This window comes from Leptosomus discolor, chromosome 1 (genome assembly GCF_034619465.1).
Source record: "Leptosomus discolor isolate bLepDis1 chromosome 1, bLepDis1.hap2, whole genome shotgun sequence".
In the NCBI taxonomy this organism is placed as follows: Eukaryota; Metazoa; Chordata; class Aves; order Leptosomiformes; family Leptosomidae; genus Leptosomus; species Leptosomus discolor.
Window position 1 is genome coordinate 132,111,888 of NC_141391.1, and position 18,418 is coordinate 132,130,305.

Sequence of the window (18,418 nt, forward strand, 5' to 3'; positions counted from 1 at the left end):
ACACAAAATCACACCACAAAACAAACGACACCTTAGAGGAAATTTAGGATAAAGGATCACAAACAAGGAACACAGCATCTCCAAAATCTAAAAAGCATATCCCATCAGATTATCCCAAAAAGTTGAAAAAACCCCCACCAACCTGAACATAAATAAAACAAAATCCCAGCAAGCATTAAGAAATAAATGTTTCCAGGGAAGCCAATAAGCAAAACAACCGAGTAATTCAGGTAAGAGATCAGGCCTTCATTATGATTTCACTGTGACCTGAACACAAGAAAATACTGCAGACCATTATGACAAAAAAGTACGATGATAGCATTTTCCTGTTGTCTTGTTTTCTCTATTTTTGTACACTTGGAAGCTCCAACTACTTCCATTTATCACGTCAGCTGGCACAGCAGGGCAGACTGTTGCCAGTGTTGTGTCCGGTGATACTGTGAATGGGCAATTCTTACCAAAAAATTTAAAAAAAAAAAAGTAGAAAATTCCAATTTTACAGAGCAGAAAAGTTACAGGAAAAATCTGAATTTTCAAAATCAAAATTTTAAGTGCCCAAAGTACAAAAGAAAATGCCACAGAACAGGGATGTTACAAGACAGCACACTTGATTATGTCATGTGTGACAGTGAAGGGCTTTTTGACCCTCTGAAAGGGAATAACAAGAGTCAATGACTGAAAAATGAATTTTTTTTTTTTAATTAAATTCCAACTTCTTACAAGTAAGTAAAAAATTGGAAGAACCTACCAAGAAGCATGGTAGTTTTGCTTTGTATGGCAAAAGCATGCAGCTTAGAAAGAACAGTATGGTACAGAATTTTATGAGAACTTCTTCAGTCTGTTTGTGGAGGTCAAAAGCATGAGACCTGAATCATGGTGATGATTTCTGACCATGGAACCTGTGGACTGAATTCCTTTGCTCATATTCTTCTCCGCCCCCCCCCCCCTTATTCCTAAAACCTTTCTACTCCACATTAAGATTAAAAAAAGACAAAGATTACAGTTCAGGATTGCATCAACTGTCTGCTAGGAGAAATTTATTTTTTCTTCACGCACACTATCTATGCTTTTGTCCATCTCCAAGCACTGCCATTTGTCAATAATTGGAAATTGGATATAAAGTAAAAACAGGTTTGTGCTCTGAGGTTGTATAGAGAAGTTCTCAAGCAACTGTCTTCTATGTTGCGTTCATACTAAAAAAATATATCCACTGTCAAAGCTGGTCTCTTCCTTCTGAACAAGGACTTTTATATAGGCATTCCCTACCCTTCTTTAGCATACAGCCCAATCTGCAGGCCGGACTATCAAGCTATCCTACTTAAACAGTTCTCCAGTATTTTAGGAAAGCTTATGGTATGCTCCTCTGAAAAACTGTGTGCAACAAAAAAAAATTTAAACATCTTATTGAATTAAAAACTAGGATTTATGCAGTATTTAATAACCTGCATTACATGTGGTTAGTGATCCCTTGTCATTTTATTTTTAATGAAACTATGAACTCTCAAAACACACCTCAACCACTCTTACAACTGATCTGCAAAACAAATGCCATTGAAAAAAATAGAAGAATGCCTATACAAAAAATACTGTAACAATCAAAAAATTGTGTTAACCTCCTCTTAGTGACAAGATATTCCAACAGTGTCCTGCTGCTACTAACTCATCTTTATCTCTGATCTCACTGTCACAGAACTACAGAATTCCAAAGGATATTTTTACACAAACCAAAAAATAAGGATTGAAAGAAGCCTCAAGATTAGGAAACTGGATTTTAACTTTGGCATAATATACATGCAGTAATTTAACACTCTGAATGGGGAATCATAAACTATGCATCTGCACCTCACTGAAAGCATCTTCCTCCATACTCTTCATGTCATCTCACACCTCTGACTGCTACCATTGCCTCCCAGATGTCCATTTCACTGCTTCCAGTGCACGCACCTCCCCATTCGCAGCTATTACAACTTCTTGATCCCATTTCTGCCATCAGTTTTAGTAGAGTCAACAGCCCACTACAGTAAGTTTCTCTGAGCCTCTCACTTCAGTTCACTTTGGTTGTGCATTTGTCAGTCAGCTCTGCACCACACAGGCATGCTTTTTAGTTTAGTTTAGAACTAGAGATGGAGGCCGAGAGTCAGTAAAGTTTCAAAAGCAGTACCGTACTCTTTACTCTTCTTCCTCATATTACCAATTAAACCTCACAAAAGGGTGTCAGAATGCACAAAGAAGTGGGAAAAATCTTTAACATAAGGTACAACAGCAGAAGCCCATAACTGGAGCTTCTGCTCTACATGTAAAAAGAGATTGCCACAAGCCAGTGGATCATAGGTAACACATACACGAGGCACGGACTCTCTGCTCCCACAGATTTTAAAAACTGGTGGGAGCTGCTGTCTCTAGCAAAACTTACCAAGCAGCAGGATGACAACCTAGTGCCTCTGAAGCATCAGGTTTTCTGGCTCCCAATTTAATTCCAATACTGTGGCCAGAGTCACTGTCTCCTACTGATGCTTCTGCAAACACGTGTCCAGACACAGCTACATACCATCCAAAATCTGATCAGACATTTGGTTTTGGTATATTCATCACAGACTGTCAACAGCATCAAATGTGACAGGCCTTTGATAGCCCTACCACGGCACATCATTCAGCGTAAAATTCAGCCCAAAAGGCAGACTTGCTTTAAGCAAACCAAACCTTGAAGGCTACTGCACAGCTATTTACAAATCCCAGACACAGTTATATAAGAATCATCACCAGTTCAGGACTGAACAGGAAAGCCTATGTTTTCAGGCAACTAGTGTCATCAATCCTTCACTTTCAAGCTTCAAAAGGAACAAGAGGAGGTGCTTGTGAATAGGTTACCACAACTAACAGAAAGACAAACTGCAGTACAACACAAGAGAAAGTGAATCCATACCTGGGTCTGGATATCATCTCCTGTGACGATGTTCCCCACAGCTCGTAAGGCAGGAGATACAACTTTGTAGTCATTGTGCCTAAAATTACCAAGGAAAGATTTAAGTGTTAGCCACCCTGACACATATCCATCTTCACATCCTCAAAGAGGGAACATCCATCAGCCATGGCAAAACTTCCCTGCTAAACCTCACTTAACTCTCACTACCTGAATCAAAACGCTCTTTGATTTTAAACTAACGGTAAGTCTTTCTAGGGTTTCTAAATATTTAGGCCTTTATATATCATTCAACAGCACAAAAAAAAAGATTAAAAAATACAAGTACTTGAGAGCATAGGCATCCTTGAGAAGGGAAAAAGTAACCGCTTTAACTATGAAACACACTAATGTAGCATGCACAAAGGCAGAGAATAAGACAGGAACACTGACAGAAGCTGTGTGTTTAACACATACAGCTGTTTGATCATCTTCCACCATCATATGCAACCCCCCATCATTGTTAAATCAGGATTGGAACAGAAAGGGTGAAGTAAGGAATTTTTTTCTCAAATGAAAATACTTCTTTTATAAAGAGTACCTTAGGTAACACATTCTATTCTTAAATCCAGCATCAGATTTGCTTTAATCTTAAAAGCCTTAACAGTCTTTTCTATATACGTCACTGGAAACCATTATTTCTTGTTCTTGGGTAACTGAATGCTCCATGACCTTCCCTTAGACCTGAAGAAGTGGCCCTGAAAAAGGTGAGTGTCCCTGACCCCAACTCCCACAGCTACACTTTACTGACCAAAGTGTGCATATACTCTTCTACAGTAAGGGTTTAGGAAACTATTTACTTTTCAAGTCCCTGGTACTGTCAATTCTAGTAAATTTTACTATTTATTACATTTCTATCTTTGATATCCTTCAGCAATTTCATTACAACATGGACTTCAATGGCAAAGACAAAATTCCAGTATATATTATGGATTTCACAAAAATGCAGCTGTTAGGTGCAGGGAAAAAAATCTCTTAAGAAGTAGCAAAACAGTACAAGAACAGTTCCATTGTTGCCGTTACTCATGAGAAATAGAAAAGACTGAACATAGACAGGTAAAATTAAAACTCAAATCTTGCTTTCTGGAAACTATATTTCAATTAAACTTCCTATTGCTGGAACCTTGATTTTAGGGAAAAGAATGGATAGTGCATTTGCTCAGAACAAATTTCTTACATCAGCAATTCCACAAGTCTTCTGCAGACTCCTGCATCAATCACAGCCTGGATTTTATCATTGGGGCCATCAGACAAATAGGACAATGCCCAGCAGGCATCAGCTAATACATCTGTATCATTGACAAACAGCAGCCAGGAAAGCACACTAAGACAAGGTGAAACCTGTAAGACATTAAGAGGAGATATACACATTGTGCAATTAAAAGGGCCAGACAATCTATCAAACTTGTCAGTTAATTTTGTATGTGACATTATAGGACTAGGCAATGGCATCTCAAGGTTCAATACTCAGAAAATTTCAGACCTAGGTAGCACTTCCATGCAGGGCTGTACCACACAAGTCATGTCAGTAGGAGAGCACTATGAGAATTCTTCAGCCTCTACAGTACAATGTCTAACAACTTAAACTCATACTAGTCTGCCAAGATGCGCCATACTTCGCACCATAGCAGCCAAGACACACAGAGTTTTGTTCTGCTGTGGGATGGTCATCTTCAGTACAGGAACAGTAACAAAAAACTAGGAGGCAGAAACATTTGCAAATGTCTGCCCATAGGACTAAATACATTCAAAAAATTCATCTGTAAGAAGCTGATACATTGTTTCAGAGAAATTCTGAAATCTTTCCGCTATTTAGTTTAAGTTTCACCACCCCCTGTTCCTTATTTGGCTACAACTACCTCACAACACATTTCCTTTCAAACATCTCTTACCTTGGCAAAATCCGGAGGAGGATTTTTCCCTCTGCAAAGGTTGGATAGAGCCCACACAGCATTTCGGGTCATAGTGAGACGGTTCTGCTTTGAAAGCAATCTAAAACAAACCAACAAAAGATTCCAACCTTTCCTTTCTAAAAATCAAAACCAGGCAACCCCGTACAGTCAATTGCATGCATCATTAAAACACACTCAGGCCTACATTTTAACATACACCAGGGCAAAACACGCTACATTTTTTTTTTCCATAAAAATACATCCTGAGGAAAATCATGCTTGATGGCTGGATACTAACATACATGCTAGACATGTGAATCCTGGTATCCCGACAAGAACAGTAACTATTACACTAAAAGTGCGTTCATTTAATTGCTTAGATACTGATGTGGCAGATTAATAGTCAAATCATGCAAGAACAGTGAAAAAACTACTCTAAGTACAAGGACATGCAGGCAGTTTTGGGGTGTACTCTCTTCACTGAATTGCATTTTTACGTCAGTCTCATACTATCAGCCCCACTTTTACACTTTTGTATGTTAGCTAGCAAAGGAGAACAAATTTACCCTTAGAAAACACATACAATCAGGTTTAGGGTTTCCCAGACATTCAAGACAGTCACATATCTCACAGCAAGTACTGTTTACGTACTTTCTGTGCACCCTGGCACCAGTCCCGGCATACAAGAGCCTTGCTCACTGGGTTTGTGTTAGAACATGATTCTACAGACCACCCCAAACCCGTCTCTTCCTACAGCTGTTAAGGGGTGGCATCCACACACCAGCTGCAGGGTTCAACTTCTGCTCCGTTAAGACACAGGAAGACCAGCAATGTGATTAACTGTAATACTGACATCTTCATGAGATCTCCGTACCAAAGCCACCCTCTCACAGTGAGCAAAGCTGCATCAGCCACTGTTATACTACGAGTCCCCTTATGAGAGATCAACCCCAGCACTGACAAAGATGTCTGTGGAGCTGGTTAATTAAGTCAAACACGGTGTGAAGCCTCTAAACAAGGCACTTTCCTGCCAACAGAAATGACTCGCCATAGTGCTCTTTGGCCTAGGAGGAATGCAGTAATCCAAGTTCTAGTTTTTCCACACCGTACCAACTCAGTTTCTTTTTCTCACAGCCATCCCACACTGTACCAATGTCTTCATGAGAGCACCGGAGAAAACCATTGCCGCAAACAAAGTTTGCAAAGGACAGAAACTGAGTAATCCTAATTTGGACACGACAACACAAGACTGTATCACTGTTTCGGCAGTAACATTGCCCTTCAGCAGAGGACCATCAATTTATTCTCACAATTCAACCAGTTTAGTGTATGTATTAGAGTGGGATATACTCTGTTCTCACATTCTTACACTGACACACAACAGGAGGGTTAGAGATCTGGATTTATTCAGCCTTAGAAGGAGACTGTGTAAGGGGAGACATAACTGCTGTCTACAACAGTTTAACAGGTGGCTACAGAAAGAGGAACCCAGATCCTTCTCAAAGGTGTGTAGTGACAGGCAAGAGACAGCTGTCACAAGGTGAAACACAGAAAATTATGATTAGGTATCAGAATGGTCAAATACTGCAACAGGTTGCCCCAGGTGGTTACAGAATCTAAAATTTGACTGGTTAAGTAGTTGAGCAATCTAATCTTATCTTACCTGCTATGTTGAAAGGCTTTGATTAGATGACCTCCAGAGGTGCCTTTCAACTTAAAACTATTCTATGAGTCTTTAATAAGCCCAGGCATCCACCCACTCTGTAGAATAAAATAGTTACAGCTTAGCTGTTCCTAAAACATGTTTCCATTTTAGCTCCACCCCAAAAGTAGTTCAGGAGCCCCCATAAAAAGTCTGTTAGTCCACAAAAAAAAAAAATCATTATTATTCTCACAGGCAAAAAACAAACTTCAGTCTTATCAGACACTCAAGCAAAATTCTAGAAAACTTATTGAAACAAACTTACTGCAATAAAGGGGGCAGGATATTACAGTCCAATACATAGTCTCTGCACATAGTGCTGTCTCCAGCAATGTTGCCAAGAGCCCATACCGCCTGCAATGAAAAACAGAACAGTAATTGCTTTTATTCTCACAATTCAACCAGTTTAGTGTGTTTATTAGAGTGGGAAATACTCTGTTCTGTTAGATCCTGGACAATGTACAGAAGGGGAATGCATTCTGTTTGAGTATTACATACGTACACCAAAGCTTATTATACGATTCAGGAATATTTACACAGATCTAAGAGAAATACCAAAACAGCCAACATGTATGTCTCCAAAGACTCTGCAGGCAGACATAACCTCGCTCTGTCTACAATATAAGAGATGAGCTTATCTCCTCAGGCTTAGTAACATACTAATTCTACACTCCTCCTGGTTCAGAGCTGGTTCCAGTTCAGATGTTCATAGCACAGGTCAAGCAAGTTTGTATCTACACAAAAATATTTGTGTGGAACAGCCCATATTAGTATTTCCTAAGAAGCCATAAAAGCATGCGTTGTTTACACACTCATATTAAGAATATGCTGACACCAACGAAGATGAAAATGAGAATCTATATGCAAGATAAACGAATATTCAGAATCAAAGAGTTCAGATGGGCATTGGCATAATATTCTCTAAGAAAAAAAACTGTACACGACAGAATCAGTGTTGCCTGTTAAGACATATGCACAGCAAAATGCAAGGACAGGTATTTTCTCCCTTGGACATTGATACTACTGCAACCCTTTCATTTTGAGAAGAAAAGATCTTGAACACCAGAAGATAATTAAAGAAGCATGAAATCTATCTTCTGTAATATGATGAGTATAAAAGATTTAATTGTTTTTGATTTATACATTGGGGTCAAGTGGTGTTTTTGGTATCACTGTCCACTAGTATGACAGCCGTAACTGAAAAAAAAAAAATAAAGTTGTCTATATGAAGTATAAGTCATTTTATGAATTCCATGTGATTTAGAGACAATATTTTGTCACAGAAGAAAGTGCATGAAACTCACATTTGCTATTTATTTCAAGTTAGCAGAGGGCCAAGTGTCATATCAACTACCAAATAAGCAGATATGCGTATCTAAGACGCATACAACGTCTACACAACCACTGGAAATACTTCCAATATGGCACACAGAGGACAACCGCAATGCTGTTTATCATGGACAGCAGCTGAATATCCCCCCCAAAGTTCTCTTCAGTTGAAGACTACACATTTATTTGCAGCAAGATGTGTTACTGTGCAGTACTATTTCTCCAGCTGAATGTATTTAAGTTCTCCACACAAAATAAACATGTTTTTCTCTCCGTTTCTCTGCTCGAAATAAATTACTCCTCTAACAAACACTGACAGAATAAGACAAATTTGTTACCCAAAGGAAATTCTCTGATAGCCTGAAATAAACTTGTTAATTCATTATTGATACGACATCAATTGATCTCTTGCATTAGATTTCTACTGTAACAAACGGTGGCAAACTTTTCAAACGGCGGCAAAAAGATGTTTTTAAAAAACAGACTTCAACCACTCTAGCGGCCCAAACCCACTTGCAAATCCTGCAAATTAATACAACTAAAACCAGATGTACGTACAAAATGTAGACATAGGTGTCAGCTTGCTAGATAAAAAAAATAAAAAGTGACTCCTCTGTACCAGCATTACCAGTAACACCCTAGACAGATTGATTGGAAGTCCCTAAACTGCAAGATGCTAAGAGACTAGGAGACTATTCTGGGGAAGGATTAGTTTGTTTTGTTTTCAAGGCTTCTGCTGTCAGCCACAGTCAGAGACAGGGCACCAGGCTATACCGACCTTTGCTGTGAAACAGCACCACCATTACTATGCAGTGTCCCCTCAAAACTGATCTTCACCATGAAAACTTACTTTTCATTCCAATTCTTATCATTTTACAACTGCTGTGACAACAGTTTGTCTGAAATAAAAATGTAACTTTGGGTCTGGCAGCCTCATGGACTCAAGATGGAGAAGGCAGCTACTGGAAAAATTTAACTTAAGTGACAGAACATACGCCACCTCCTGCAAAACGTCATTCATATTAGAACTGTAAGAAGTCATGCTCATTGCAATGCTGGAATTTCTGCAGCAGTAAGAAGCCCAAGGAATAAATCAATGATTTTAGCTGGTTCTAAATAAACTTGTGGATCTTCTAAAAGCGTTTAGGGGTGAAGAAAGCTAGAATCTCCAATAATTTTCTTTTACGGAACATGTGGGTAACTCTGTATGAAGAAGCAATATCCTTGCCTGGACACCCTTACAGACATTAAAACACCCCTGGAAGCCGTATTTATTTTGTCTGTGGACTTTGTTTCTGCCATTATAGCATTATCTATTTTTAGGATTGACAACAGCAATAATCACTTAATCCAAGAATCCATGCTGACCCTGAATGACAGACTGGTTTTGCAACAGCAAATCCATCAAAAAGTCTGAACAGAGAAGTCAAATAGCATCTCTACTGCTTTCCCACTCTTGATTTTTTTTTATGGCAAGATAAGCCTGACCAAGTAGCCTAATATCACAGGACCTAGTAAGAAAGGATGTTGCATGAATTCCTTGTAACGCTAATGACTGGTAGAACATAAGATGCAAAGAAACTGAAACATCTTTAGAAAAATACACAAGGTTTCACTCAACGAGAAAGATGTCTTTCCTTAAGGAACTACTTCAGCTCTTCATGTAACAGACGCTGCTATAAATACAAAGTTCTGTCATGGTTCCCACAGATGACATATGAACAATGACAAGTCTCTTCACGGTTTGTTGGTCTGAATAATGTTCAATGATTTCCATGGCTGCTTTTGTGCACTCCTCAAGATGCAAATGACTCATTTGCCACAACATTTTGGTTTTTCTACCCATCCCAAATGTTATCATCTTCTTTTCTGGATAGTTGCAGAGGTAAAAGGATATTTAATTCCACCAAATTTCAGAGTTCATTAAATAAAAAAAATAGTTGACTCGAAAAAAATTCCATTTCAGTACTTTCCAATATCTACATCCATACTTGAAGACAAAAAGAACCTGTAATTTTAAGATTTGTCATCTGACTTTTTAACCAACATCTTAGGTAGCAAAGCTGTATGTAAACTGAAAATGCAAATGCTGTCTTGTCAATTGACAGCATCTATTTCTATACATCTGTATAAATTTCCATTTATTGCTAACAGTGGAGTAGGGATTACTGGAGGTCTCCAAGTTTATTTTACTTATTATTAAACTCCTGTGGTTTTTTCCTGCAGTGCTCAATAACTTCAGTAGTCAATAGCAGCAAAATGCAAGTCTTGTAGAGTACTGTTGAGCCATACGGTGCCTGCTGTGATCAATCCATGTGCTTTCTGACAACCCTCCACTTTCACCTGGATTCTGAAGGCTCTCACCCATTACTTCATTAGGACTTTGGATATTTAAACCAATTGCTAAACCAACCACCAACAGTGCCTCTTGGTGAAGAAGAAATATTATGAAGTAAGAATCAACACTTTCTCTACTTTTGGCCATTGACTTGGGAAATGGATCTAATGCTGGGACGAAGACTGTGAAGATTAGCTTGCATCAAGTGTGAGTGGATAAGTGGACATAAGAAAGGACACCAGAAGGCCAGATTCCTAGGAAATTACTTCTTCTATGCTCCAACACAGAAAATGCATTTCTTTCAGCAGCTGGAGTGGTCATAGTTCCTTATTTCTCACTTATCCACCCAAACAGAGAAAGTAGCTCATACTCATGCCTCAACTGTTTTTCCTGATTTTGATTACTAAGACCTAGTTAGTAAGACTGCTGATGTAAAAGCCAAACAGAACTTGGACACCAGACTCACAGGTCACCTCTGCCAAACAAACAACGGTTACCTAAAGGAACAGCAACATAAGTAGAAATGGAAAAATACTGAGGGAAAAAACAAATTGGTTGCTTTAGCTTTTTGAAAACACAAACGTTCCCAAAGAAGAATGGGGCAGCTGGGGATGCTCCTGCCACCAGCTGTCAGTCAGAGCACAATGACACATATCTGTCACTGTGAGGCAATCTCAGTCACCTCAGACAGGGAGTGTAATGCTTTGCATGGTTTTTAAAGGAAATTCAACGTTCATCAAGGAAAACCAAGTTGCCATCTGGGTTGTAAATACCTCAGCAAAGGAACTCAGGGAAGAACTGCAGCTAAGACAGCACTGAAGATAGATCAACCTTAAGCACGTCTAAAGGACAGAGTGCTTCAATACAAATAATTTCAGGCTGGTGTATCTAAATTTCTATATGTCTTTTGTAAAAAAAATTGTGTTAAGTGGAAGAAGGCTAGGACATACGTCACTGACTAAACCTAAAAATCAGTACACCAGAAACAGGGAGAGGAGGGGAGATGTAGCCAAAGTGGTTTTCATAAGTAATGGAGAAGTAGCTTCTGTAACAAACTCAGTTTCTTTGATGGGAAAAATGGATGCCAAATGGTTTGACCACTGATCACAGAGGAAGGCTGATACACAATGCAAACAACGAAAGAGTTAATGGATGGTAGGGTAATTAAATGTCAACCTGCACAGCTTAATGGGAAACAGATCCTGCAAAAAGACATAATTTCATTAAAATACATGTTGTTTAATAAACAGATTCCCTCACACAGACGTCAATAAAACTGCTGATTTAGAATCACACTAGACTCAGAAACTAGCATATGCAAAAGAAACAGTGCAATACATTAGATTAAAACTGGCTTATAAATATGAAAAGTAACTGTTGGGAGAATCATATCTGTTCCTGTGCCACTGCTAAGGGAAGTTTGAAATAAAAGACAAATTCAATGCTGTAAGTCTGAAAGACTGACTTATTTTCAGACAAAAACAGTGGATAATGATTATTAATGAATATATCCAAATTAAAATACTAAATATGATTTTTTAAAAAATTTTATGCTATATATTCACAATTATGGTAACACATAACATTTCCTTCTACAGAATTACTATCCCCCTTAGCACAAAGAATGGTTTACTAAACACAGTCTCTAATATTTCTTTTTCTCTTCATCTTTTACTATATGGTTGTAGCACTAGCTTCTGGCCCATCTGGCCTGAATATGTAGTTAAGTTTTCTGTATTTTCCTGTATTTTTGTAATTCATTGCAAATGCAACAAGGTTTGCTTGCAAATAATAATCTTCACAGCACTACTGTGAGAGAAGATAAATATCATCATTTTACAGGGGAGAAAATTATAGCCAAATATCTTCCAGCTTCAGAAATCCAGCTTGAGAAGTCCAGGACCAGATCTGCTCAAAACACAGACCTAACCTGTACAAAAGTCACTTGCAAAAAAAAGCGCTGAGTTGTCCTCAACTACAAAATGAAATGGAAATATTTCAGACTGAGCATTCAAAAAACATAGAACTAGTACCTACTTACTGAAAACTGATACAAGCAAATTGTCCACCATCAGACACTAAACCGTAGATACATTTATCTCGGAAACCTGCAACTGCCTTAATTGTAAAAGTCTCTTCTCTCCATTCACTATATCATGTTCCAACCTTAACAAACAGGGCCGCAATGTGACAAATAAAAGCCTCCTTTACTACTTATTTGTTACCAGGGCAACAGTCTGTAAATATACTGACAGAGTTGAGAGTCATCTGGAAAAATACTCTGTAATTGTGTACTAACACTATCCTGTAATGCAGAAGTACAAGAGCTAACTTTTAAGTGCTTAATGCTTTTAATTTCTGTTTTAGTAGATATTATGGTGAAGTGTTTGGGTTTTTTAAAGCTGTCAAAAAACAACAAAATTTCTTTCATGTTGGCCTGCACTAAACCCAAAGTCAGCTGTGAGCAGGGCTGCAATCTCTAGACCTGCAGCTCAGAATCCCACTACGAAAAGTTGTAGGTAACACTTTGCAGTGGTACATTTTTCTTCTTCAGCACAGCTTACTACAGAGCAATTTCTTACTGGTATGTAGAGACTTACTGGTAACAGAGAGATCATGGATTCAGCACCTGAATTGCACAGAAAAATATTTTCTGATAATTACAACCCACTCTGCCTGCCTGCAATCTGAACTTTAACATGTCAGCAGTTTATTAGGAGGCAGAGGCGGAAGGAGACATATAAACTACTTAACTGTGGCCCCTAAGCTCTTCTGTTAATTCACACATCTTAAGGCTGAAGGCTGCACAACTCATTCTAAACAGGTTCGCTCTTCCCACCTGCTCTCTGAACATCAGCAGGGATGATAACAACAACCTAATAAAAAAAACAAGTTAGCTCTTGTACAGAAGATCATTAGGAGCAAAAAAATGGAGTAGCCCTTACCACACTCAAAGCACCAATCATTCTGCAGGACAGCACTGTGCAAGTGATGGCTGAGTTCGAAAAGTAATGCCACCAATTTCAACCCCCCAAAAACACAAACGCGAAAAAGCATCTAAATAGCCAAATCTGGACAGTTTCTCACAGGGACAGAACATAGCATTTATCTGCCATTTTGGCCAGCTCCCTATCACATTTACAGTGTCTACAACAACAGACAGGCTTACTTCCTGAAAAAAAAAAAAACACACTAAAAAATGGACCAAAAAAACCCTTATTTCCTTTAACACTATTTTCTCAAGCACCTGAATCCAATTTCTCATAAAAAACCTTTTAAAAAATAATTCAGCCTAAGACATAACATTGAAAATGGAAAGTTGCAAGTGGAAGAACTAGAAAGGTATAAGCAACTGAGATAAAAAAAATAATCTGTGTCTTGTGGAAAATGTTAGGCAACCTTAAGTACAGGTGGTACATTCTGAGCCAGCTATAAGAAAGAAAGGCAAGTTACACAAAGCGATCCAATGCTTATGAGTCAGGACTCCTCCAATCATGCATCTCAATACAGCCAAATGCAAGGTCAGACATCTAGGAACAGAGAATAGAGGTCACACTTACAGGATGGAGAACTGAACCCTGGAAGTCAGTGACTCTGAAAAGAACAATGGATCATATTGGATAATCAGCTTAACCTGAGCTCACAGCCAGCTTCTATGGCAGAGTCCGCAAAGACATCTTGGATATTTACACACTAAAGTATCAAGTAGAAATGAAAATGAGGTACGATCTCTGCAAACAGCATTGCTGGAAGAGTGCTACTGGAATATCCAGTGCTTATAATTTCACCACCACAAAAAGATATTGAAACAAAGAAACGTTCAGAAAAGGGTCACCAAAAAAACAAACCAACCACCACAGAAATACCCTCATAATGAGAATTCAGAGCTTAATTTCATTTGCTCAAGAAAAGCTTATGGTCTGTAAGTAGCTATAGGAAAAAAAAGAGAGCTTACTAATTGAGTAGACAATGAAATAAAAGCAAGTATCCGGACCCAAAGCTAGTCAAATTTGTACAGTAAAGGTACGTACTTTCAAGTTAGGATTATGATTAACTGAAACTATTTTTTAACATAATTAATATTTCATAAGCCTAAGTCTTCGAAGCAAGATTATATGTCTGAAATACATCCTTGTTCAAACACAAGTTAAGGACCTCATGTGGAAATTACCAAGTCAAATGTTTGGTCTGTGCTTCACACTGATCCTTTTGGGCCTTAAAGAATATTAATCTACTCTGTAAGGAACATAGAGAACAAACTGATTTCCACTCATGCTTTATCTTCAGGAGAAACAAGCATGAACTTTCTATCTCTAAGGTAAATTTTTAATCAAGGCTTCTTGAATTCCTCGATACACAGAAAAAATATTAACCCCTTAAAGAACAAAAGGCATTACCTCATTGGCTGTCATTAAATATATAATTTCCAGAAAAAGAAAAATACAATACTCGCTTAAATATCTTAACACATACTAGGTAGAAAGGAATCATTGTGCAAAACTGCCAAAGTCTACACTTCCTCTAAAGGCTTCCTTACAGGATAGGCTTATTCCTTTCTGGGGAAGGGAAAAAAACAAACCAAACCAAGCCAAACAAACAAAAAACAAAGACAAACAAATGAGAAAAAACCCAACCCCACAAACCACCACACTCACAAAAACCTTAACACCATTCTTAATCTTTACCTGTTCCTGTACATCTTCAAACTCTGAACTAAGCAGCTCTATGAAGATGGGGACAGCTCCTGCTTGGATCACTATTCGAGTCTGAAGGGAATTTCCAGAGGCAATATTTGTCAGCACCCACGCAGCTTCAAACTGGAAAACAAAATACAAAAGAGTTTACTAGGAGCCTTCTGTGCCACACCAAAAAATGAAGACTACATGTCTTTTAAAGACAGAAGAAATTGGCACAGGGAAAGCATGAGATATTACTAATTAACACAGATGATTTGCAAAGCAAGCATCAGAATCAGAGAGTTATTGATATCACTTCAGCTAAAAATATGCAGAAATGCCTTATGAGAACAAGATCAGGTTTTCTGTGGCTTTTCAAATATTATTTTTTGCTATGCAATGATACTACTTTTGGTCTGTTCTACTGCCTTTCCTTAGGGGCTAAGAACCTATACACAAAAAATGAGCCCTGCCACAAGACATCAGATACCTGCATCCACTGAATCAGCGATGATATCCCTGAAGATGCACAGAGAGACATTGTTTGACAAAACTTGATGGGTATAAAGCAAATAGAAGTCATTAAAAAAAAAAAACAAAACCCAGAATAAAATGAAAAGGAGATTAAAAAACCCACCAAAACCACTTTTGTGATCACCATCTGGTAGAACTCGGCAACTAGAGCAAACTAGTCCTCTCCAACTTGGTGATCAGTATTGTTGTCAAGAGTTATTAGCACATGATGTTTTTTCAAAACCTGAAGCAAAATTGAGATCCCGAATTAACACTTTGCATATTTTGATTTAACTCGGGTTTGTAATTTATTTTTGATTTTAATCTTAACTTGTGAAAGCATTAACTTTTTAAGCTGAAATGCAAATTTTAACACTACCTGATACAGACCTCAGAAAATATAGATTCTAGAAAACTAGATTTTGCTAGATTTCTGCATGCTTTTCAGTCCACAAATTATTAGACTATACTAACAAATTTAAATCCGATCAGATACGTTCAGAATCTAGAGAATGAAGACTGCCAGAAGTTGAATGAAAAGGCAAAAAACAATGAAAAATAAAAATGGAAAGTTGTATGCTATGACAAATTTTGACATTACTAATGAATTTTATTAAACTGATGTTGGTCCAGCAGTATTCCAGTGAAAATCCCAATACACTTTCCAAGACTAGCTATGTCTCAAGAGCAGCAAGGACTATATTTAGGATTTAATCATAGAAGCAACTCCTGCTAAGGAAACGCATAGAATCCTGAAATGGGCCTGAAATAAGAACTCAACAATTAAGCCTAGGCTTCTAAGGCTTTTAAACTTTAAGTGTTATTAATAATTAAGACTTCAGTTTTAAAAATACAATTAATCCTTCCCTCCTGACCAACTAAAGCAGAAATTACCTTCTGGCAAGATCTGATCAGAATAAATGATTCCAAAATACATTGTCATAATACACAAAGTATGGGCTGCAATAAAGCAGAAACACAAATGGCAAAACTGCAAGACTCATCATTAATGAACTAGAAGCAAAACATGCAGGCCAGAGCTTAAGGCTGACATAAAGTGTACTTGCTTTCCTGTAATTTTGCTTTCTCTGAAGCGAGCACACAGTGTTTTGTGTAACAGTATAACAGGATTATTAGTCATCTTTCAATGACAGAGGTTTCTTACTCATATTTTAGAGCTTGTCCTTTGGCTCCCTAATGGATGCCACCAGGTTGAACTATTCACAGCTCAAAAGACTCACACTCTCTCCAGTCATATAGCCATAACAGAAAAGAAACACTAGGTATAAACAGTTTAATCAAACTTAAGACCAAATAGCAGTTACTTCTTGCTCAAGTCTGTACTTCAAAATATTTATAAAACAAATTTTGATTATGAACTAATCATAAGATTTCCCCATCTTTTGTGGAACAAAGTTCTGTTAAACTGAGCTCTTCCCAATATCTAACTAGACTCAAGGGTGAATTAGATGATACCCTTGTGTGAGCACCACTTAACATTTCAGATATCTAAGTCACAGAAAGGCTGAGAGAGAGTTTGTCTCCTCCCTCTCCACTATGGACACCTGATGCTCCAGGATACACAAACTAAGGAACAACCACATGCAAATGGCAAAGGTTAGAAAAACAAAATGCTTTTTGATAATTAAAGTTAATTAACAGGAAGAAAACCTCATCCAAGGGATGATCTTGGTATCTGTATGGTATTGTTCTTTTTTAAGATTTCTGCCTCCATCACAAAAAGATTTTGCACATGAGACAAATTTACTTGTTCACATATGGTTTAAATTATCACAGAGAAAAAAACCCACTTGAGTGAAAACTGGACAGAGGAATTCCAGAAAAACTAGGCCTTCCTACCACTGACACCAGAAGCCCAGTTTTCACTGGATATTCATTCCATTGACAACACAGAAGAAAAATAGAGCTTGAAGTCACATAAAGTTCCAAGTCCATCAACACGGAAGAGTTTCCGTATTCAGTCCATCATACAAGTACCTATAATATCCGAGCAAAAAAAAAATATTCCAGTATTTACAGAATGAGTTGAAAATCCTTTCCCTTTAGAGATCGGCTAGAGTCAGGAATGCCTAGAATGGCAAGCCCAAAATCTACGCCTGTGCCAAGGAACACCTTTGGAAATACTGGCAGAGTAAAACAAATATAAAGAAGTGAGGTCAACGGGAACTTCCTGACTGGTCATAGCAAAAAGTTCTACCTGCAAACCCTGCACTGCCAAGCAGGCAGACAGAATTGGCAAGATGAAGGAAAATTAACCAGTTGGAATGGAATATTAAGAGATATGCGCTCAGGTCTATATTTTCAATGCTTTGTTAAAGAACTCTTTAGGACAAGCTTGGAAGTTTCAATTTTGACTGGCTTTTGCTCTTTCCATGTAAAAAATCAATGCAATACATGTCACACCAGACCAGTAAGGCCATGAGAATTTGAGTCAGCCTATGATTGGTTTTGAAGTTTTTTAAACTAGAGATGTATCTGCATTTGACAAAGTATCCTCTGTCTTTATTTTCCCTTCCTACTCAACTATGTCCCCCAAGCTTGTTTCCCTTTATCTGCCTGTCTTAGACTTCCATGCTAGAGCCCTGTAAGTAATAAAAGGCATTCCACTCTTTTTATATCAGATCACTTACAAACTTTCCACTGGAGTTGCAAACCAACTGGCTTAAATCTGATATATACTCTTAGTTACTGTCCACAGACTCCTCAAATGTAGCTAACAGACCTGTGGAATTCTGTGGGTATCAATTTGGAAAGTAATTCCTGTAAGTGGTACCTTTTCTCTAATGTGTAAGAAAAAAAACTACATTTTTTTTCCTGTATCTCCACTCACTAAAATTTGGATTTCATGTGGCATTAACAAACTTGTTGCCTTATGCATTTTGAAAGAACGCTTATTGTGACCTAATATATTATATTTAATGGTTACCTGTTCAGTTTTTTTTTTTACTAGACGATTGATTTTCTCTAATTGTCTACGGGCCCAGAAGA

General features: G+C 37.9%; 1 protein-coding gene across 1 annotated transcript in view; it reads right to left on the minus strand.

The window, feature by feature from the left end:
- Nucleotides 1-18,418, minus strand: part of KPNA1 (karyopherin subunit alpha 1) — a 56,220-nt gene that overhangs the window by 17,859 nt on the left and 19,943 nt on the right. Inside the window, exons 6-10 of the mRNA XM_086478431.1 lie at nt 14,906-15,037; nt 6,819-6,907; nt 4,852-4,951; nt 4,137-4,300; nt 2,924-3,002 (exon numbers count right to left, since the gene is read on the minus strand). Coding sequence (XP_086334557.1) covers nt 2,924-3,002; nt 4,137-4,300; nt 4,852-4,951; nt 6,819-6,907; nt 14,906-15,037 — 564 coding nt within the window. The remainder of the gene's footprint in view (nt 1-2,923; nt 3,003-4,136; nt 4,301-4,851; nt 4,952-6,818; nt 6,908-14,905; nt 15,038-18,418) is intronic.